The 18869-nt window shown below is 45.1% G+C and overlaps 1 protein-coding gene across 2 annotated transcripts in view; it reads right to left on the bottom strand.

Moving 5' to 3' along the window:
* The window catches only part of LOC115173523 (glutamate receptor ionotropic, kainate 5), a 106827-nt gene that overhangs the window by 12261 nt on the left and 75697 nt on the right, over window positions 1–18869 (bottom strand). For both annotated transcript variants that reach the window (XM_029731693.1, XM_029731692.1), the window contains 8 exons: window positions 17387–17552; window positions 15218–15396; window positions 13960–14013; window positions 11495–11656; window positions 6889–7041; window positions 2803–2907; window positions 2481–2588; window positions 1317–1520 (listed from right to left, as the gene is read on the bottom strand). In XM_029731693.1, coding sequence (XP_029587553.1) covers window positions 1317–1520; window positions 2481–2588; window positions 2803–2907; window positions 6889–7041; window positions 11495–11656; window positions 13960–14013; window positions 15218–15396; window positions 17387–17552 — 1131 coding nt within the window. The remainder of the gene's footprint in view (window positions 1–1316; window positions 1521–2480; window positions 2589–2802; window positions 2908–6888; window positions 7042–11494; window positions 11657–13959; window positions 14014–15217; window positions 15397–17386; window positions 17553–18869) is intronic.

Genomic DNA, 18869 nt, shown 5'->3' on the forward strand with positions numbered 1-18869 from the left:
CAGGGACCGGTTCCTGCTCAACCCCTCCTCTGAACTGCAGGTGGGTGCCAGGAAAAGCCACCTTGATACACACTATTTGGGTTATGTTTGATAAATGTCGAGTGTCAGCTTCAGTTGATATACTAGCCCCTGACAGACACTTCTTGTCACGTGCCCTTTCAATGATCTGACTGTTTTAATAGGCATATCTTTGAGCCTGGGAAGTTCTCAAATGTTGCATCATGCCAGCTGTGGTTCCAGTCCTATGCCTCATTATAGTAGTTTCTATCACAAGTCTTGCAGGATATGACACTAATGGCTTACACGATTGATCATAAGAAAAATACACCACATGACCAAAACTATATGGACTCCTGTTCGTTGAACATCTCATTCCAAAATGATGGGCATTAATATGGAGTTGGTCCCCGTTTGGCTGCTATAACAGTCTCCACTCTTCTGGGAAGGCTGTCCACGAGACGTTGGAACATTGCTGCGGGGTCTTTCTACCATTCAGCCGCAAGAGCATTAGTGAGGTCGGGCGCTGATGTGGGGGGCGATTAGGCCCGGCTCGCAGTCAGCGTTCCAATTCATCCCAAAGGTGTTCGATGGGGTTGAGGTCAGGGCTCTGTACAGCCCAGTCAAGTTCTTCCACAGCGATCTTGGCTGAGTCGTTGTTGCTCCTAGAAGTTTCCACTTCACAATAACAGCATCTTACAGTTGACCGGGGCAGCTCTAGCAGGGCAAAATTTGACAAATTTACTTGTTGGAAAGGTGGCATCCTATGACGGTGCCACGTTGAAAGTCACTGTGCTCTTCATTAAGGCCATTCTACTGCCAGTGCTTGTCTATGGAGATTGCATGGCTGTGTGCTCGATGTTATACACATGTCAGCAATGGGTGTGGCTGAAATCGCCAAATCCACTCATTTGAAGGGGTGTCCACATACTTTTGTGTAAAAACGGTGACAAGGGTCACATCCCTAGCTGTGACACCAGCTCTTTATCCATACGTTCTTACCACAGAGATGAGCAGACTTTGATTGAGATGCATGACTTCACAGCCCTTTTGATCAGCGGTCACCAACCATGGTCCTAGAGAGCTCAGCAGGTTTTTGCTCCATCCCAGCACTAACACCTGATTCAATGAATCAACTAATCGTCACAAGGCCTGCCCGTCCCTATAGCTCTCCACGACCAAGGATTCTAGCCAGCCTTCTCATTAGTTATCGTGGCGATTATCTTAGGCTGCCTTTGACTGATTGACGACCCATCTCATTGACCCACTTTTACAGTCAGTCGTCTAGACGGTGTGCCTGCGCGCACGCGTGTGCTTACCCTATTGATGAGCTCTCCCACCATGCCCGTCCAGGATCCATTCGGTTCAGGCGCTCCGTACAGCCCGTCATCCACCAGCTTGATCCTGAAGGAGAACTTCAACAAGTCCGACAGCTCTCTTAGCATGTCCACACAGAAGCCCTGGTACCGGTCGTTTCCCTGCAGCTCCTGGTAGTTGGACTTATGCATCACATACGGGTTCTCCTGCAATAGAAGGAAATCAAAAAGTCCTTCAAGAGCTATAATTCAAAGAAGTGGAAGGCATTTTCCCGAAACGTGTTGATTTCTTTTTTAAAGAATACCCCCCCGCTTGTCTTTTGTTATTACATTTAGCACTGACTTTGCGAATAGACACGTTTTAAGGAATACATTTGCTTACTATGACTTGTGATATGTGGTTGTCTCTCAAAGCTACCTTAAGATGAATGCACTAACTAAATCGCTCTGGATAAGATTGTGTGCTCAGTGACTAAAATGGAAATCTATTTGTACTATATATCTTGGAAGTAAACATCCTACCAACAGCTGCTGAATATTTCTTCATCATTATTCAAAGGAGGAACAGTGTCCTGAAGGATTTACTAAGGGCTGACTCTTTACTTGTAATGCGAGCACATACCCACATTTACATATTTTGTAATTTCTTGCATAGAGGTCACTGGCGAAATGATTTGTCATTAAGGGGCTATATGTGACTTATTAGCCATGAATGACATTAACATCTACAGTACTTAGCACTGACTTGATGAGGTGTATAGAACTGATATTACAAGTTACTGTACAATAAAATGATTAGTGTACCCCTAACTGTCTCCTTTTTTTTGTTCTTTGTAAATTGAATGTAATTTTTTTCTAATATATTTTTTACCTTTATTTAAATAGGCAAGTCAGTTAAGAACAAATTCTTATTTACAATGACGGCCTAGGAACAGTGGGTTAACTTCCTTGTTCAGGGTCAGAATGACAGATTTGTACCTTGTCAGCTCGGGGATTCGATGCAGCAGCCTATCAGTTACTGGCCCAACGCTCTAACCACTAGGCTACCCTGCCACCCCCAAATTAATCTTGAACACTTGAGAAATGTTGTTTGACCCAAAATGGCCAACAGAAAACCAACAGTTTCACATCTACCAATGCAAATGTGCGAAACCAATATGTCTTTACCAATATGGTGGTGACGATGAGCGTCTTGTTTGCCAACGTCTCCGACATGTTGATGTCCAGAGACGTCGAGTTCATCGCCAACGTGTTGTTAGAGTACCAGATCCCGATCTGTACACGGGGATGACGAAGGAAAGAAAGAGAGGAGAGGGGGATGAAGAGGAAGAGATAGAGAATAAGGTTGAACCCATGATCAATGTGTATGTTTTAGTCAAAATGTTTTGTGCTTGTCAAATCAACTCCAAAATAGAGCCGCACCCCCCCCCCCCCCCGACCCCACCATGACCCAGTGAAATTTGAACCCATGAACCCTTGATCCCCTGACCTCTTTATGACCCCCACGGTGCTTCTCCAGGATTCTCAGGGTGTAGTTTGTCCTCTGGCCTTTGCTGTTGAACTCCACCCTGCCGGTCAACCCATCATACTCCACCTGAGAGAGACAGAGAGAGAGGGAGAGCGAGAGAGAGAAAGAAAGAGGGAGAGCGAGAGAGAGTGAGAAAGAGAGAGTGAGAGAGAGAGAGGAAGGGAGCGAGAGAGAGACATAGAGAGAGAGATGGGGAGACAGAGAGAGAGAGAGAGAGAGAGAGAGAGAGAGAGAGAGAGAGAGAGAGAGAGTGAGTGAGGGAGTGAGGGAGTGAGGGGAAGCAAGATAGAGAGAAAAACATACATTTATTATTTCAAGTAGCCAGAGAAAGAGAGAGGGGCAAATAGAGAGAACAATGATGTGGAACAGTAAGAGAAGAGACAGAGGAACAGAGAGGAAGAGAGAGGGAAAGATTCAGCCCAGACAAACAGACAGGCAATAGCTAGGCTTGACAGTGGCGAGAGAGACAGAGAGATGTATGGCTAAAACAAAAGGCATGCAGCAAGACGGAGGGTGTGAAGAGAGATTCAGGATGAATTACACCCTAAAAGAGAGGAAGAACAAGAGATGCCCAAACGAGGAACAACAAAGCGGGGGAAGGAGGGGGGAGAAAGGGGGAGAGGAGTGGAACCACTGCCAAAGAGAGTGTAGGAATGATGGAATGATGTGCGGAGAGCGAGAAAACATTGTCTGAGACGGGGAGAGATGAGGGGAGAAACAGACGGGGGAAGATAAGTGGCAGACTCCGATAGGATAGGAGGAAGGAAGGAAGGAAGGAAGGAAGGAAGGAAGGAAGGAAGGGGAGAGGATGGAGAGAAAATACGCTGCCCAGCAGAGCGCAACAATGACGATAGGAAGAATACCATCAAGACCACAACACACACCAACCACCCTAACAACAACAACAACACCCACAAAACAATGTGGTTTACATGGCAACAACCGAAAGTCCCAAAGGCAACAGGAAGGTTATAAGACAGTGCTTCAAGCACTAATGTATTGCGAAGTGGAGCTGTGCCATTCACTAGTTAGCCTACTGGTACGGTTGGGGTAAATTCCAATCCAACTCAGTCAATTGCTCAATAATTCAGGATTCACTTCATGAATTGAACAATTCAATCACATTTATTTCATGAGCTGAAATGCCATTCATTCCGCAAATATACGGAATTGAAATGGATTTGTCCCACAACCCTTGTTACTTCTGTAGTTCAGCACCATGTTTTAGCTAAGCATGGAATCTATTGGTACCTAGCTGTTCTGTATTCAACAACATAACATTGCTGCCTTGGCAGGAGAACGAGTTGGCTAAGGTGGCAAATGCATAAATAGCTAGCCAGGCTAGTTGGGAGAGTGTTCAGTAACAGGTGAATGTACCATTCCATATTGCATACTTCAACTAAGCATTGGACCTATTGGGACACAACCTTTATGTCACGCCCTGACCAGGGGAACTCTGCTATTTTGGTCAGGGTGTGGTATTTCTATGGTTTATTTTCTATGTTTTGTTATAGCCTTTCTTTGTGGTTTATTTCTATGTTGGGCTCGGGGGTGATTTCCAATCAGACAGCTGTCGCTAGTTATGTCTGATTGGGAATCACATTTAAGTTCCTTTCCCCCCACGATGTTTGTGGGTTGTTGTCTCTTTTTGTTGAGCAGTTAATGATCAGGCATTTTCTTGGTTTTGTGTACGTGTTTTATTCAGTGTAAGAATAAACATGTGTTCGCTCCCAGCTGCGTTTTGGTCCGCTTCTTCATCACCCGACGCCGAACGTTACAGAACAACCCACCAAACCAGGACCAAGCAGCAGAGGAATGAAGAGGAAGGATGGACATGGGCCGAGTTAAGGAGGAGCATTTCCAGGGCGATGGAAGAGTTTAGGGAGACCGAGAGGCATCCCCAAGAATTTTTTAGGGGGGGGCACAAGGGCTGTTTGACGGGGCAGGAGCTGCCCGCCAGTCAACAGTCGTCGGAGCTGCCCGCCAGTCAACAGTCGTCGGAGCTGCCCGCCAGTCAACAGTCGTCGGAGCTGCCCGTCAGTCAACAGTCGTCGGAGCTGCCCGTCAGTCAACAGTCGTCGGAGCTGCCCGTCAGTCAACAGTCGTCGGAGCTGCCCGTCAGTCAACAGTCGTCGGAGCTGCCCGTCAGTCAACAGTCGTCGGAGCTGCCCGTCAGTCAACAGTCGTCGGAGCTGCCCGTCAGTCAACAGTCGTCGGAGTGGCCAGACTGCGCTGAACTGCCGGAGTGGCCAGACTGCGCTGAACTGCCGGAGTGGCCAGACTGCCCTGAACTGCCGGAGTGGCCAGACTGCCCTGAACTGCCGGAGTGGCCAGACTGCCCTGAACTGCCGGAGTGGCCAGACTGCCCTGAACTGCCGGAGTGGCCAGACTGCCCTGAACTGCCGGAGGGGCCAGACTGCGCTGAACTGCCGGAGTGGCCAGACTGTCCAGACTGTCCCGAGCTGCCAGACGTCCCCAGTCCAGTCCGGCCCGTCCCTGCTCCCCGCACCAAGCCAGTGGTGCGTGTCCCCAGTCCAGTCCGGCCCGTCCCTGCTCCCCGCACCAAGCCAGTGGTGCGTGTCCCCAGTCCAGTCCGGCCCGTCCCTGCTCCCCGCACCAGGTTAGTGGTGCGTGTCCCCAGTCCTGTCCGGCCCATTCCTGCTCCCCGCACCAGGTTAGTGGTGCGTGTCCACAGTCCTGTCCGGCCCATCCCGGCTCCCCGCACCAAGCCGGTGGTGCGTGTCCCCAGTCCAGTCCGGCCCGTCCCTGCTCCCCGCACCAGGTTGGTGGTGCGTGTCCCCAGGCCAGTCCGGCCCGTCCCTGCTCCCCGCACCAGGTTGGTGGTGCGTGTCCCCGGTCCTGTCCGGCCCGTCCCTGTTCCCCGCACCAAGCCCACGGCGCGTGTCCACAGTCCGGCACGGCCTGTGTCCGGTCCACCGGTGACCAGTCCTGTTCCGGTCGGCGGCTCCGCTCCGGAGCCTGAGCACGCCGCTCCACCGTGGTCCAGTCCGGGCCAGAGGGGTAGGGCTAGGGTGGAGGCAGGGGGAGAAACACGCCCGGGGCCAGAGCCTCCACCGAGGGTGAGGCGCCCACCCGGGTCCCCCCCCTAATAGACTTTAGGTTGGTGCGCCGGGAGTACGCACCGTTGGAGGGGGGGTACTGTCACGCCCTGACCAGGGGAACTGGTCAGAACTGCTATTTTGGTCAGGGTGTGGTATTTCTATGGTTTATTTTCTATGTTTTGTTATAGCCTTTCTTTGTGGTTTATTTCTATGTTGGGCTCGGGGGTGATTTCCAATCAGACAGCTGTCGCTAGTTATGTCTGATTGGGAATCACATTTAAGTTCCTTTCCCCCCACGATGTTTGTGGGTTGTTGTCTCTTTTTGTTGAGCAGTTAATGATCAGGCATTTTCTTGGTTTTGTGTACGTGTTTTATTCAGTGTAAGAATAAACATGTGTTCGCTCCCAGCTGCGTTTTGGTCCGCTTCTTCATCACCCGACGCCGAACGTTACACTTTAGTAGTTCTTTCCTGCAGTCAAATTACCTAGTGGCCTCATAGGTGGAATATTATAGATATATATTTTTTTATAATTTCATAATTAATAAACATAATTTAAAAAACTGTTTTGTTATATTTACATTATATTTCAGTCTTCTGTGATGTATAGAAAGTGTAATATTAGGAAGCAAACTCAAAATGATATACATTTGAACTCTATATCTGACAAGGTACAGGTGTCTTCTATTTTCAAGCCCATAACCATGTGTGTACTTAAGACTATCAAGAGGACACTCTATCCTGATTTAGCCCACTGCAGTAAAAGGTTAAACACCGTTAGATTGTTGCCTAGGCAAGACAGCAATTAGTTGGCTTATATGCAGGTGGCACAACTGGCTAGTTGGGACACACAGGTCAACTAACGGTTTCTGTAGTCAACAACATTACATTGTCGCCTTAACAAATTAATCAGTTGGCTAATACAAGATGGGCTAGTTGGGACAGCGTTGGGACAGCGTTGGGTAAAGAGAGAGCATGTGTTAGTACCATGCGCAGGTAGTTCATCAGGCTGGTGCCGTGCTGCCAGATCTGAGGAGTGGTGCAGCTGAGCGGCTTCACTCCAATCTCCTGACTCCGGTTGAGCTCACGCACCGCCCCCACCACCACATGCACCGCATCAAACATAAGAGCCGACGACAGCTGTGGGAGAGAGAGAGAGAGAGAGAGAGAGAGAGAGAGAGGGGGAAGGGGAGAAGGGGATAGGGGGGAGGGAAGGAAGGAAGGAAGCAGAGAGTAAGAGGATAGTTGATACAAATGTGAGAGAGAGTAAGAAAGACGTAGGGAGGGAGGGAAGGAAAGCGAGAGAAGGAGAGACAGAAAAAGAGAGAAAGATGAGAGAGGCAGGCATGAAGCTCGAGACAGAGAAAGAAAGACAAAAAGAGTGAGAAACGTTGGGATAGATGTAACGCTACTCAGTCAACAAGGTGGCACTGTGGTCCGTGCCAGAGCTGTGTGATTCAATCAAACCTTAAAGGGATACTTCAGGATTTTGGATATGAGGCCTTTTATCGACTTCCTCAGAGTCAGATTAACTCGTGTATATCCTTTTTATGTCTCTGTGTCTCGTATGAAGGAAGTTAGAGGTAGTTTTGCGAGCCAATTCTAACAAGCATTAGCGCAATGACTGAAAGTCTATGGGTATCAGATACCAATAGGATACCCATAGACTTCTAGTCATTGCGCTAAGGCTAGTTAGCAATTGCGATAGTGCTAGTTAGCAACTTCCTTCAAACTGCACGCAGAGACATAAAAATGGTATCCATGAGTTCATCTGACTAGATAAAGAGCCTCATTGCCATAATGCCAACGTATCCCTTTAAAAAGGAATGACATCTGGTCAGGCATCAGTCAACCTGGCAGAGTGTGAATCACGCAGATCGTGAGTGACAGCATGACAATATGTGTACTTCGACTGGCAGTTTGACCGTGTAAAAAGGAATAGTGATAAAGTCTGTCTATCAGAGGAGGCTGGTGGGAGGAGCTATAGGAGGACGGGCTCATTGTAATGGCTGGATTGGAATTAACGGAGTCAAACATGTGGTTTCAATATGTTTGATGGGTTTGATACCGTTCCATTCCAGCCATTACAAAGAGCCCGTCCTCCTGTAGCTCGTCCCACCAGCCTCCTCCGCTGTGTATGACCTAGAAATGTACGCGTAAAGGTGTGGCATTGCACGTACGAGTAAGTGTATGAGTGAGAATGTAGAATTGGATGTCATTATACTGTTATAGTATAAAATATATAATACTATATCAGTATAAGTTATCATAGTCGAGAGTATACGGGTAACAGCACGTGGATAACTTAGCAGTAGAGAGTACACAAGAAACATACTTAGCTGACCGTATATGAGTAAAATACTGTAGCAGTATATGAGTGACAGCAGTAACAGTATGTGACAGTGTATGAGAAAATGATATCAGTAACAAGTATACAGTGAGGGAAAAAAGTATTTGATCCCCTGCTGATTTTGTACGTTTGCCCACTGACAAAGAAATTATCAGTCTATAATTTTAATGGTAGGTTTATTTGAACAGTGAGAGACAGAATAAAAACAACAAATAATCCAGAAAAACGCATGTCAAAAATGTTATAAAATGATTTTCATTTTAATGAGGGAAATAAGTATTTGACCCCTCTGCAAAACATGACTTAGTACTTGGTGGCAAAACCCTTGTTGGCAATCACAGAGGTCAGACGTTTCTTGTAGTTGGCCACCAGGTTTGCACACATCTCAGGATGGATTCTGTCCCACTCGTCTTTGCAGATCTTCTCCAAGTCATTAAAGTTTCGAGGCTGACGTTTGGCAACTCGAACCTTCAGCTCCCTCCACAGATTTTCTATGGGATTAAGGTCTGGAGACTGGCTAGGCCACTCCAGGACCGTAACCTCTTACATCTAGACGTCCCGCTAGCGGAACACCTGCTCCAATATCCAATGATGGGCGTGGCGTGAAATACAAAGTCCTCGAAAATCCGAAAACTTCCATTTCTCAAACATATGACTATTTTACACCATTTTAAAGACAAGACTCTCCTTTATCTAACCACACTGTCTGATTTCAAAAAGGCTTTACAGCGAAAGCAAAACATTAGATTATGTCAGCAGAGTACCCTGCCAGAAATAATCAGACACCCATTTTTCAAGCTAGCATATGTCACAAAAAACCCAAACCACAGCTAAATGCAGCACTAACCTTTGATGATCTTCATCAGATGACACTCCTAGGACATTATGTTATACAATACATGCATGTTTTGTTCAATCAAGTTCATATTTATATCAAAAAACAGCTTTTTACATTAGCATGTGACGTTCAGAACTAGCATTCCCACCGAACACTTCCGGTGAATTTACTAAATTACTCACGATAAACGTTCACAAAAAACATAACAATTATTTTAAGAATTATAGATACAGAACTCCTTTATGCAATCGCGGTGTCCGATTTTAAAATAGCTTTTCGGTGAAAGCACATTTTGCAATATTCTGAGTAGATAGCCCGGCCATCATGGCTAGCTATTTTGACACCCACCAAGTTTGGTACTCACCAAACTCAGATTTACTATAAGAAAAATTGGATTACCTTTGCTGTTCTTCGTCAGAATGCACTCTCAGGACTTCTACTTCAATAACAAATGTTGGTTTGGTTCCAAATAATCCATAGTTATATCCAAATAGCGGCGTTTTGTTGTGCGTTCAAGACACTATCCGAAGGGTAACGAAGGGTGACGCGCCCGGCGCATTTCGTGACAATTTTTTTTATAAATATTCCATTATCGTACTTCGAAGCATGTCAAATGCTGTTTAAAAAAGCAATAAAATCCCGCCCGGGAGTCGTTGTTTTCAAAGACAGAGAAAGTAAAATGGACTCTTCTCGTGCACATGCGCGCCAGTCTCATTGTTCTCAGATCGACCACTATCCAAATGCGCTACTGTTTTTCAGCCATGGCCTGCAAAGTCATCATTCAACGTTCTGGCGCCTTCTGAGAGCCTATGGGAGCGTTAGAAAATGTCACGTTACAGCAGAGATCCCCTGTTTTGGATAGAGATGATCAAGAAGGCCAAGAAAAGGTCAGAGAGGGCACTTCCTGTTTGGAATCTTCTCAGGTTTTGGCCTGCCAAATGAGTTCTGTTATACTCACAGAAACCATTCAAACAGTTTTAGAAACTTGAGTGTTTTCTATCCAAAGCAAAAAATTATATGCATATTCTAGTTTCTGGTCAGGAGTAATAATCAGATTAAATCGGGTACGTTTTTTATCCGTCCGTGAAAATACTGCCCCCTATCCATAACAAGTTAATGTGCTTCTTCTTGAGCCACTCCTTTGCCTTGGCCGTGTGTTTTGGGTCATTGTCAGGCTGGAATACCCGTCCACGACCCATTTTCAATGCCCTGGCTGAGGGAAGGAGGTTCTCACCCAAGATTTGACGGTACATGGCCCCATCCATCATCCCTTTGATGCGGTGAAGTTGTCCTGTCCCCTTAGCAGAAAAACACCCCCAAAGCATAATGTTTCCACCTCCATGTTTGCCGGTAGGGATGGGTTTCTTGGGGTCATAGGCAGCATTCCTCCTCCTCCAAACACGGCGAGTTGAGTTGATGCCAAAGAGCTCCATTTTGGTCCCATCTGACCACAACACTTTCACCAGTTGTCCTCTGAATCATTCAGATGTTCATTGGCAAACTTCAGACGGGCATGTATATGTGTTTTCTTGAGCAGGGGGATCTTGCGGGCGCTGCAGGATTTCAGTCCTTCACGGCTTAGTGTGTTACCAATTGTTTTCTTGGTGACTATGGTCCCAGCTGCCTTGAGATCATTGACAAGATCCTCCCGTGTAGTTCTGGGCTGATTCCTCACCATTTTCATGATCATTGCAACTCCACGAGGTGAGATCTTGCATGGAGCTCCAGGCCGAGGGAGATTGACAGTTATTTTGTGTTTCTTCCATTTGCGAATAATCGCAACAACTGTTGTCACTTTCTTACCAAGCTGCTTGGCGATGGTCTTGTAGCCCATTCCAGCCTTGTGTAGGTCTACAATCTTGTCCCTGACATCCTTGGAGAGTTTGGAATCTGATTGATTGATTGCTTCTGTGGACAGGTGTCTTTTATACAGGTAACAAACTGAGATTAGGAGCACTCCCTTTAAGAGTGTGCTCCTAATCTCAGCTCGTTACCTGTATAAAAGACACCTGGGAGCCAGAAATCTTTCTGATTGAGAGGGGGTCAATACTTATTTCCCTCATTAAAATGCAAATCAATTTATAACATTTTTGACATGCGTTTTTCTGGATTTTTTTGTTGTTATTCTGTCTCTCACTGTTCAAATAAACCTACCATTAAAATTATAGACTGATCATTTCTTTGTCAGTGGGCAAACTTTTTCCCCTCACTGTATGAGTGTTAGTAAATAATTAGTATACGAGTGACAGTAAGACTACACAATATATGAGTGTTTGAAGAAGATATGAGTTACAGTATATGAGAGTATATGAGTACAGCATATGAAAGAGAGTGAGTATGAGTATGAGTGTTAGTCACAGTAATAGTGTATGAGTACAACCACATACAAGGATTCCGGTTCTCACCGACGGGCCGGGGTAGGGGCTGAGGTCACAGCCCTCCCTCCAGGACAGGTTGAGACTCCTGATGAACTCCAGGTAGAAGGGGTGGCTGCTGTTGAGCATGGAGAAACCTACGATGTTGGATTGGTCATCCACCACGTCGTCCAATCGCAGCAGGGGAAAGTCCTGATTGACAAAAGAGGGAGGGAGGGGCTTGGGAGTTAGTTTAATCACAGCAGGAGAAAGTCCTGATTGACACAAGAAGGTGGGAGGGGCTTGGGAGTGAACAATCTGAGAGAGCTAGCTAAACCATACAGGTAGGGGAAAATGTTAGTATTTTCCCACTCCCCAGTCATGTCAATTAAATGATTGTTCAACAGTGAGCAATGGAGGCTCCTAAGAGGAGGAAGGGGAGGACCATCCTCCTCAGTGAATTTCACCGAAACAAAAATGGTATTACATTGAAAAAGTGATCCTTTTTAAATAAAACTACACTAAATATATTCACGTCACCAAATAATTGATTAAAACACACTGTTTTGCAATGAAGGTCTACAGTAGCCTCACCAGCACTCTGTAGGGTAGCACCATGGTGTAGCTGGAGGACAGCTAGCTTCCGTCCTCCTCTTGGTACATTGACTTCCATACAAAACCTAGGAGGCCCTTGGTTCCTACCCCCTTCCATAGACTTACACAGTAATTATGACAACTTCCGGAGGATGTCCTCCAACCTATCAGAGCTCTTGCGGCATGAACTGACATGTTGTCCACCCAATCAAAGGATCAGAGAATGAATCTAGTACTGAAAGCATAAGCTACAGCTAGCTAGCACTGCAGTGCATAAAATGTTATGAGTAGTTGACTCAAAGAGAGAGAAAGACAATAGTTGAACAGTTTTGAACAAATTAATTTCTTCAAAAATGAAGGAGAAGCAAGAGAGAGAGAGATTGTCATTTTTTCACTTTCAGTTTCACTTACTTAGCTAGCAAATGTAGCTAGCTAGTTTAATTACTCAAACACCCGGCTCAAACATAGGGATGTTATCTAGCTGGCTATGACTATCCAACACAACACTGAAACTCTTCCAAGTCAAGGTAAGCTTTTGGTTTTATTAATATATTGCCTAACTGCTTACACTGTAACGTTACTGCATGATTGTAGCGGGTTTACTAACGCATTAGTTCTATTAGCTATGTTGACTAGGATGTTACTTTGGCAAATATGGGGACAACGATGTAGGCTGTCTGTAGCAGTTATGACATGGTTTGGCTTGGAAAGGTTTTTCGCCTGGCCACATAAAGCTGATGTGTTGTTCATTGAAGTCCACAAACAAAGGGAAAAGGTGAGAGGAGGAGAGTGCATAAAGGTGAGAAGGAATACAACATGGCTGCTATGAAAGTGAACTGTGTTTATGCATGATCAGGGATGTGTATTCCTTCTGCCGATTCTGTTGAAAAACCTTTCTTAAACGGAAGCAAATGAAACGGGGATAAAAATACCTGAATTTGTCCAATAGAAACTCTCATTTGCAACTGTTGGACTAATGATTACACCCTAGATAAACTAGTTGCGGGCAAGAGTGTGCAAGGAGGTATTGAATGTGTCACTGTTTGTCCATGTGTCACTGTCTGTCATCGCAAAATTCTCTTGACCTGTGTGCACCTATGTTGAAAACTTTCATTCATAGGCTAGTTTGTGGAAACCTCATGATGGGTATAGGGAACATTTTTGTATCATGCTGTAGCCTAAACCTATCGTTGTTACATTGAACTGAGTGAATGGAATATGAATGACAGTCATCCAACATGCTGTAATAGAAATAAGGCCATGCTCATGAACGGCATCGACCGCCACTGACAGTGAGGTATGAGATAGCAGTGTGGAATAGGGGTAGAAAAGGGTAGTAAGTAAGTACATCTTTCTTCTTTTTTAAAATCATTTTGAAATACAGCATATCTGAAATACGGCTCTGGAAAAGTTGATTGCAGTTGGACAGCAGTAGTAACAGTACCACAGCGTCTCACAGTAGCTGAATACAGTAAGGAGACCATGGTCCAATACAGGGACAACGTTTTGGTGCCCGGAGGCAGGACACCAATGGTTCTAGTTCCAGACAGTAGAGCGGCGTGCCATTCAGCTATGAAAATGAAAAGGGTCATGATTTAGAGATTTCTGGTCCCTCTCCAATGTTCAGGGAACTGCCGTTTTTCCCTTGGGTGTGTGAGGCGTGCACCCCTTGTAAGTACCACAGCAAAAATGCCCTGCACTGTAGGCGGGACGGGATAAGATGTAGAAAATATTACTAGCTATGTAAGTCACCTCGCACAAGGGCATGCGCCGGGCACAGAAATAATGATGACAAGCGATGCACTCCCATCATGCATTTCAGATGAGGTCTGCCGCGATAGCCGTCCACAGGCCGAGCAGACAGGATTGTGGGTAGGGTACGGAGAGGGAGAGGAGGAGAATTTTGATTGGTATGCTCTTACCATTGTGGTGAGTATGTACTTGTAAAACGCTGATGTCATCCCCAGTTCTGATGCCTGAGGGGTGGAAAAGGAGAGAGGGGGGGGGCATTGTAACAGTGCTGATACACTGAACTGCACTGCACTGTGGGTGATGCAGTAACTTTATCATATGGTAACACGTTTGCTAGCTTTAGACACATGAGCAGGTGTTTAGCATGTAGAGCTTTGACCTTGAAAGCTAACAGCGCATATCCGCTATTTTTGACAGTTTATTACACATGCATACACATAGCATACGTGAACACTACATCTAGCGTTTACATAGCTTACAGTACTGGCGCCACTGGTAGTACCACCAGTAGACTACAGAATAGAATAATACATCATTTCAAAGCATACATATATAATGTGCCTTCTGGCCACAATATTGAGTAGGATAAATGGTGCTATGTGTTATACTGCAGAGAATGACATTGAGCTGGGCAAGGTGAACCTACATAAGGATCTGCTAATACATTAATAATTCATACATAGCAGATTCATAAGCAGCGCTTAAGCATTTATTGAATGTAATAAATGCTCATGTCAACACCTTCAAGTAGATGAATTATATCATGGTAACATCACTATGATACAATTATCAACTTGACATAAGCATTTATGGAATGTTTATGTACTGCTTGCAAATGTGTTATGTATGAGTTATACATGTGTTATGAAGTCCTGATGTAGCTCTAGGTAATCTTCAAATAAAGTGCTACATGATTCTTTGAAAGATTTTAAACTACATTATAAACTGGATAGTTCGAGCCCTGAATGCTGATTGGCTGACATCCGTGGTATATCAGACCGTATACCACGGGTATGACAAAACAGTTATTTGTACTGCTCTAATTACATAGGTAACCAGTTTATAATAGCAATAAGGCACCTTGGAGGTTTGTGGTATATGGCCAATATACCACGGCTAAGGGCTGTATCCAGGCACTCTGTGTTGCGTCATGTTTGAACAGCCCTTAGCCGTGGTATATTGGCCATACTGTGTACCACACCCCCTTGGACCTTATTGCTTAAATATATAACACTAATATATGCCGTTTAGCAGGACCTATATCCAATGCAACTTACAGTCATGCGTGCATATATTTTACGTACGGGTTGTCCTGAGAATCAGATCAACTATGCTGGCATTGCAAGCGCCTTGATCTTTCACCTGAGCTACAGAGGACCACACTGTTGTTAGTTGTCTTTGTGACTGTAGCCTGGTGAGGGTCCTGACCTTTCTGAGGATGAGGTAGGAGATGGAAGCATTGGCGTCGATGATGATAGTAGCCACTTTATCGTCTCTAATCTCCTTTAGCAGGGGGGTGGGGTCCAGGCTTTCGTCCAGCATCCTAACGGACAGTGTTTCCCGGGAGATCAGGAAGCGCCGGACCAGCTCCTCCAATCGCAGCAGGCCTACGGGGTGGAGGCGGAGCACTTCAGAGGCTTGATGAAACACATACTTTGTGATACCTCAACCAAAAATCACAGAGTACTATAGCACTGTATTGCTATTTCAAAATACATTTTTATTACTGCTATCGGAAAAACATGATATTTTGCTCTATTTCTCTGTCCCCCCATCACTTTATATTATGTTGGGTAGTAACTTTAAAACTACTTTGGTAACCAGAAGGTAATTGTACATGTCTAGATGGTGCTGTTAACACATATTTTCACATTCTCTGTTACCAGTATGTTTAATCAGATATTTAGGTGAGGTGTGTAACAAAAGGTATCATTTGAGCTACAAGAAGGATTTCTGAACGTGTTAAATTGTTTCACTTTTTCCTTAAATGAATGAGGAGGACCATCCTCATCTTCGTCCCTGGACAGAAAGTACATGTCCACCTTTACTTCCTACCCCTTTTTATAACATTCAGTGACCAGTGAGTTACTCTTTCCAAAACGAGTCTATCACAAGCCTGACCTTGATAATCGCAACAATAAACTCTCCATAGGGTGACTGGAATTGAACTGGGCCTTGAACAGGGAACAGACAAACCAGTACAGTGGCAAAATAGCCGACTGGAAAATAAAACAAGAAAAACCAAGGGAAGAGGAAAGAATAGACACCATTTTGCGAAACAACGTTACACGGAGCGCAGACCAGACCAGCCAAGTGGAAAACAGTGGGCTTCATAAAGAGGGAGGGTGGCGCGGACTGTTAAAAGATGCATTCGGCACACCCAACCTTGGCCTAGACCTGAGCAGTCGAGTAGAGCAGCAGCTCATAAGTGGAAGGCATAATCCACTCTGGAGGGGAACTGGGCTAATCCACCACCTGGACTGGCTGGGCGGCTGCACTCTGTGTGCAGGGGACCCTGGAGCGCAGGAGGACTGATGGGAGGGTGATAGAGGGGTAGTATGAATGGCTCCGAGCTACTGGAGTACTTTTGTACAGTTCAGGGTCTTTGTTGGAGTTGTATTACTTGGAGAGAGGAGCATCAGACCAATGCAAAATGACACGCACTACTGCTCTGGTGAAGCTTCAGGGGCATCGGCCGTACGCTGACAAGTCTAACGCGTCAAAACACATACACAATACATGAACCTCAACAGATAGCGATGCACTACTTGAACCTACTTGGACTACTTGAACCGGCTAAATAAAGGATTACGTGAGCATGGAGGCGGCAGGTAGCCTAGTGGTTAAGAGCATTGGGCCAGTAACCGAAAGGTTGCTGGTTTGAATTACAGAGCCGACTAGGTGAAAAATCGGTCGATGTGCCCTTAAGCAAGGCACTTAACCCTAATTGCTCATGTTAGTCGCTCTGGATAAGAGCATCTGCTAAATGACTAAAATGTAAACATGCACATTGAGGAAAACAGCAAAGCAGGGCATCTCATTTGACAACGTATACAATGTATAATTTCTTATACACTCTCCACCCTCACACAGGTGATACCGCAACAATAGGCAAGGTCTAGAAGCATGAGACAAACGCAGTATCCAACACCCTGCACTCACACTCAACCTTCGCTCAGATCAAACCGTAACCGGGGAGAGTTGATGTATGGAGGTAAAGGAAATAGACTGTACACTCTTAGAAAAAAGGGTTCCAAAAGGGTTCTTCGGGTGTCCCCATAGGAGAACCCTTTTTGGTTCCAGGTAGAACCACTTTTGGTTACAGGTAGAACCCTTTTTGGTTCCATGTAAAATATTATGTGGAAAGGGTTCTACCTGGAACCCAAAAGGGTTCAACCTGCAACCAAAAATGGTTCAAAGGACCATTTTAGGTTCTAGATAGCACCTTTTTTGGTTCCAGATAGAACACTTTTGGGTTCCATGTAGAACCCTTTCCACAAAATGTGTACATAGGGAGGTATCGTAGTACGGAATTCTACAAGTAGGGAACTATAGGAACATGCATGCAGTATCAGACATCCTGAGGCATACACTCACACTCTGCCTTGGCGCAGATGAGGCTGGCGGTGGGATAGCTGAAAGAGCGGAGGATGGCCCCTATAGCCAGGCTCAGGTCCTCGTTGCTGGGGTAGAGGCTGACCGAGGCGAAGCGGAGGTATGGGAGTTTGGGCGTCTCCTCTGGGCCCACCTTCACATGAGGGATCTGAGACAGCAGGCAACATACGGTGTTATAAATGCACTTTTAGGCATTACGAATCGGTCATGGGAAGTGTTCATAATTGTTTATGTGAGTATGTTATAAAAGGATGGTCATGTATGATAATAACGGATTATTATTATCATACTTGTGTATACTATAATAAGCTAAATTCTTATTATCATATCATACACAAAGAGTAAAGGAAGGGAGAGGAAGGGGTTGGGTGGTAAATGAAAGGCCCATTGCAGTCAAAATGATGTTTTTCCTGTGTTTTGTATCATATTGTACAACAGCTGATGAAACTAACACTGTAAAAGTGGGAAAACATTTGATTGGGGATATTTCCTGATAGTTGCTGGTTGAAAATATAATCTACACAGGACCTTCTAATCAGCAGGTTTTGCATGGGTGGAGTTTTGGCTTGCCTGGTGACATCACCAGGCAGTATAAGTTCATATAGACCAATAACAAAGAGAGTTTAAAACTTCTGCCAATAACAGCTAGTTTTCAGATTACATATCTCTCCCCCTTCCCCTTGTCACTCAAACCACTCCCAGACAGTCCTAGCAAAATCCTTGCTTGAGAACTATTACAGTAAGGTAATTATTTGATATAGAGATAAAAACAGCTGCATTGGGCATTTAAGCATTCAAGCTTTAACCCTGGACATTATTATCATGCTCTGTCCATCACATTGACATATTCAACCTAATTCAAACCAACAAAGCAAAAGCTGTTTTTATACTGGTATTTCATCCATAGAATACTCCAAGGTAAACAGGCTACATTTTTTCACATTTGCATTTTCTTCCTATGGCGAGATTTTAAACCCTGTTTGACTTAATCTGGCTAAGGGCCAGGTCTGAAATGTTTCGCCCCTGGGATGAGATGCTGCTTGGCCCGTACTGAAATAAAGTGTGTAATGGTGAACAAAAAAAAGTGAAAATGCCTGAAGAGATTTCCATTGGTAGATGATTGACAGAATCCAGTTGCAGATTTATATGACGAGAGATCGTCATCTAACCATGGTTTAAGACTGATTCATTATCGTAGCTAGTGAACGAAGGAGTATTAACCAGGTCAAATCTCTGCATGACCGAAGTGTGACCATGCAGGTTCTAACTGAATGAGCCACAGTTAACTCATTACAGAGTTTACTAAACTATGACCGAGAGAGGTCAGAGAGGACATTTCCTAGAGTGGTGTTGGCTGTGTCCCAACATGAACTGTTTCCACGTCTCCTCTCCCTTATATCCACTGACCTGAAAGGACTTAAAACATATGCCGTTTAGCAGAGGCATTTTTCCAAAGCAAACACCA

Source organism: Salmo trutta, chromosome 34 (assembly GCF_901001165.1).
Source record: "Salmo trutta chromosome 34, fSalTru1.1, whole genome shotgun sequence".
NCBI lineage: Eukaryota > Metazoa > Chordata > Actinopteri > Salmoniformes > Salmonidae > Salmo > Salmo trutta.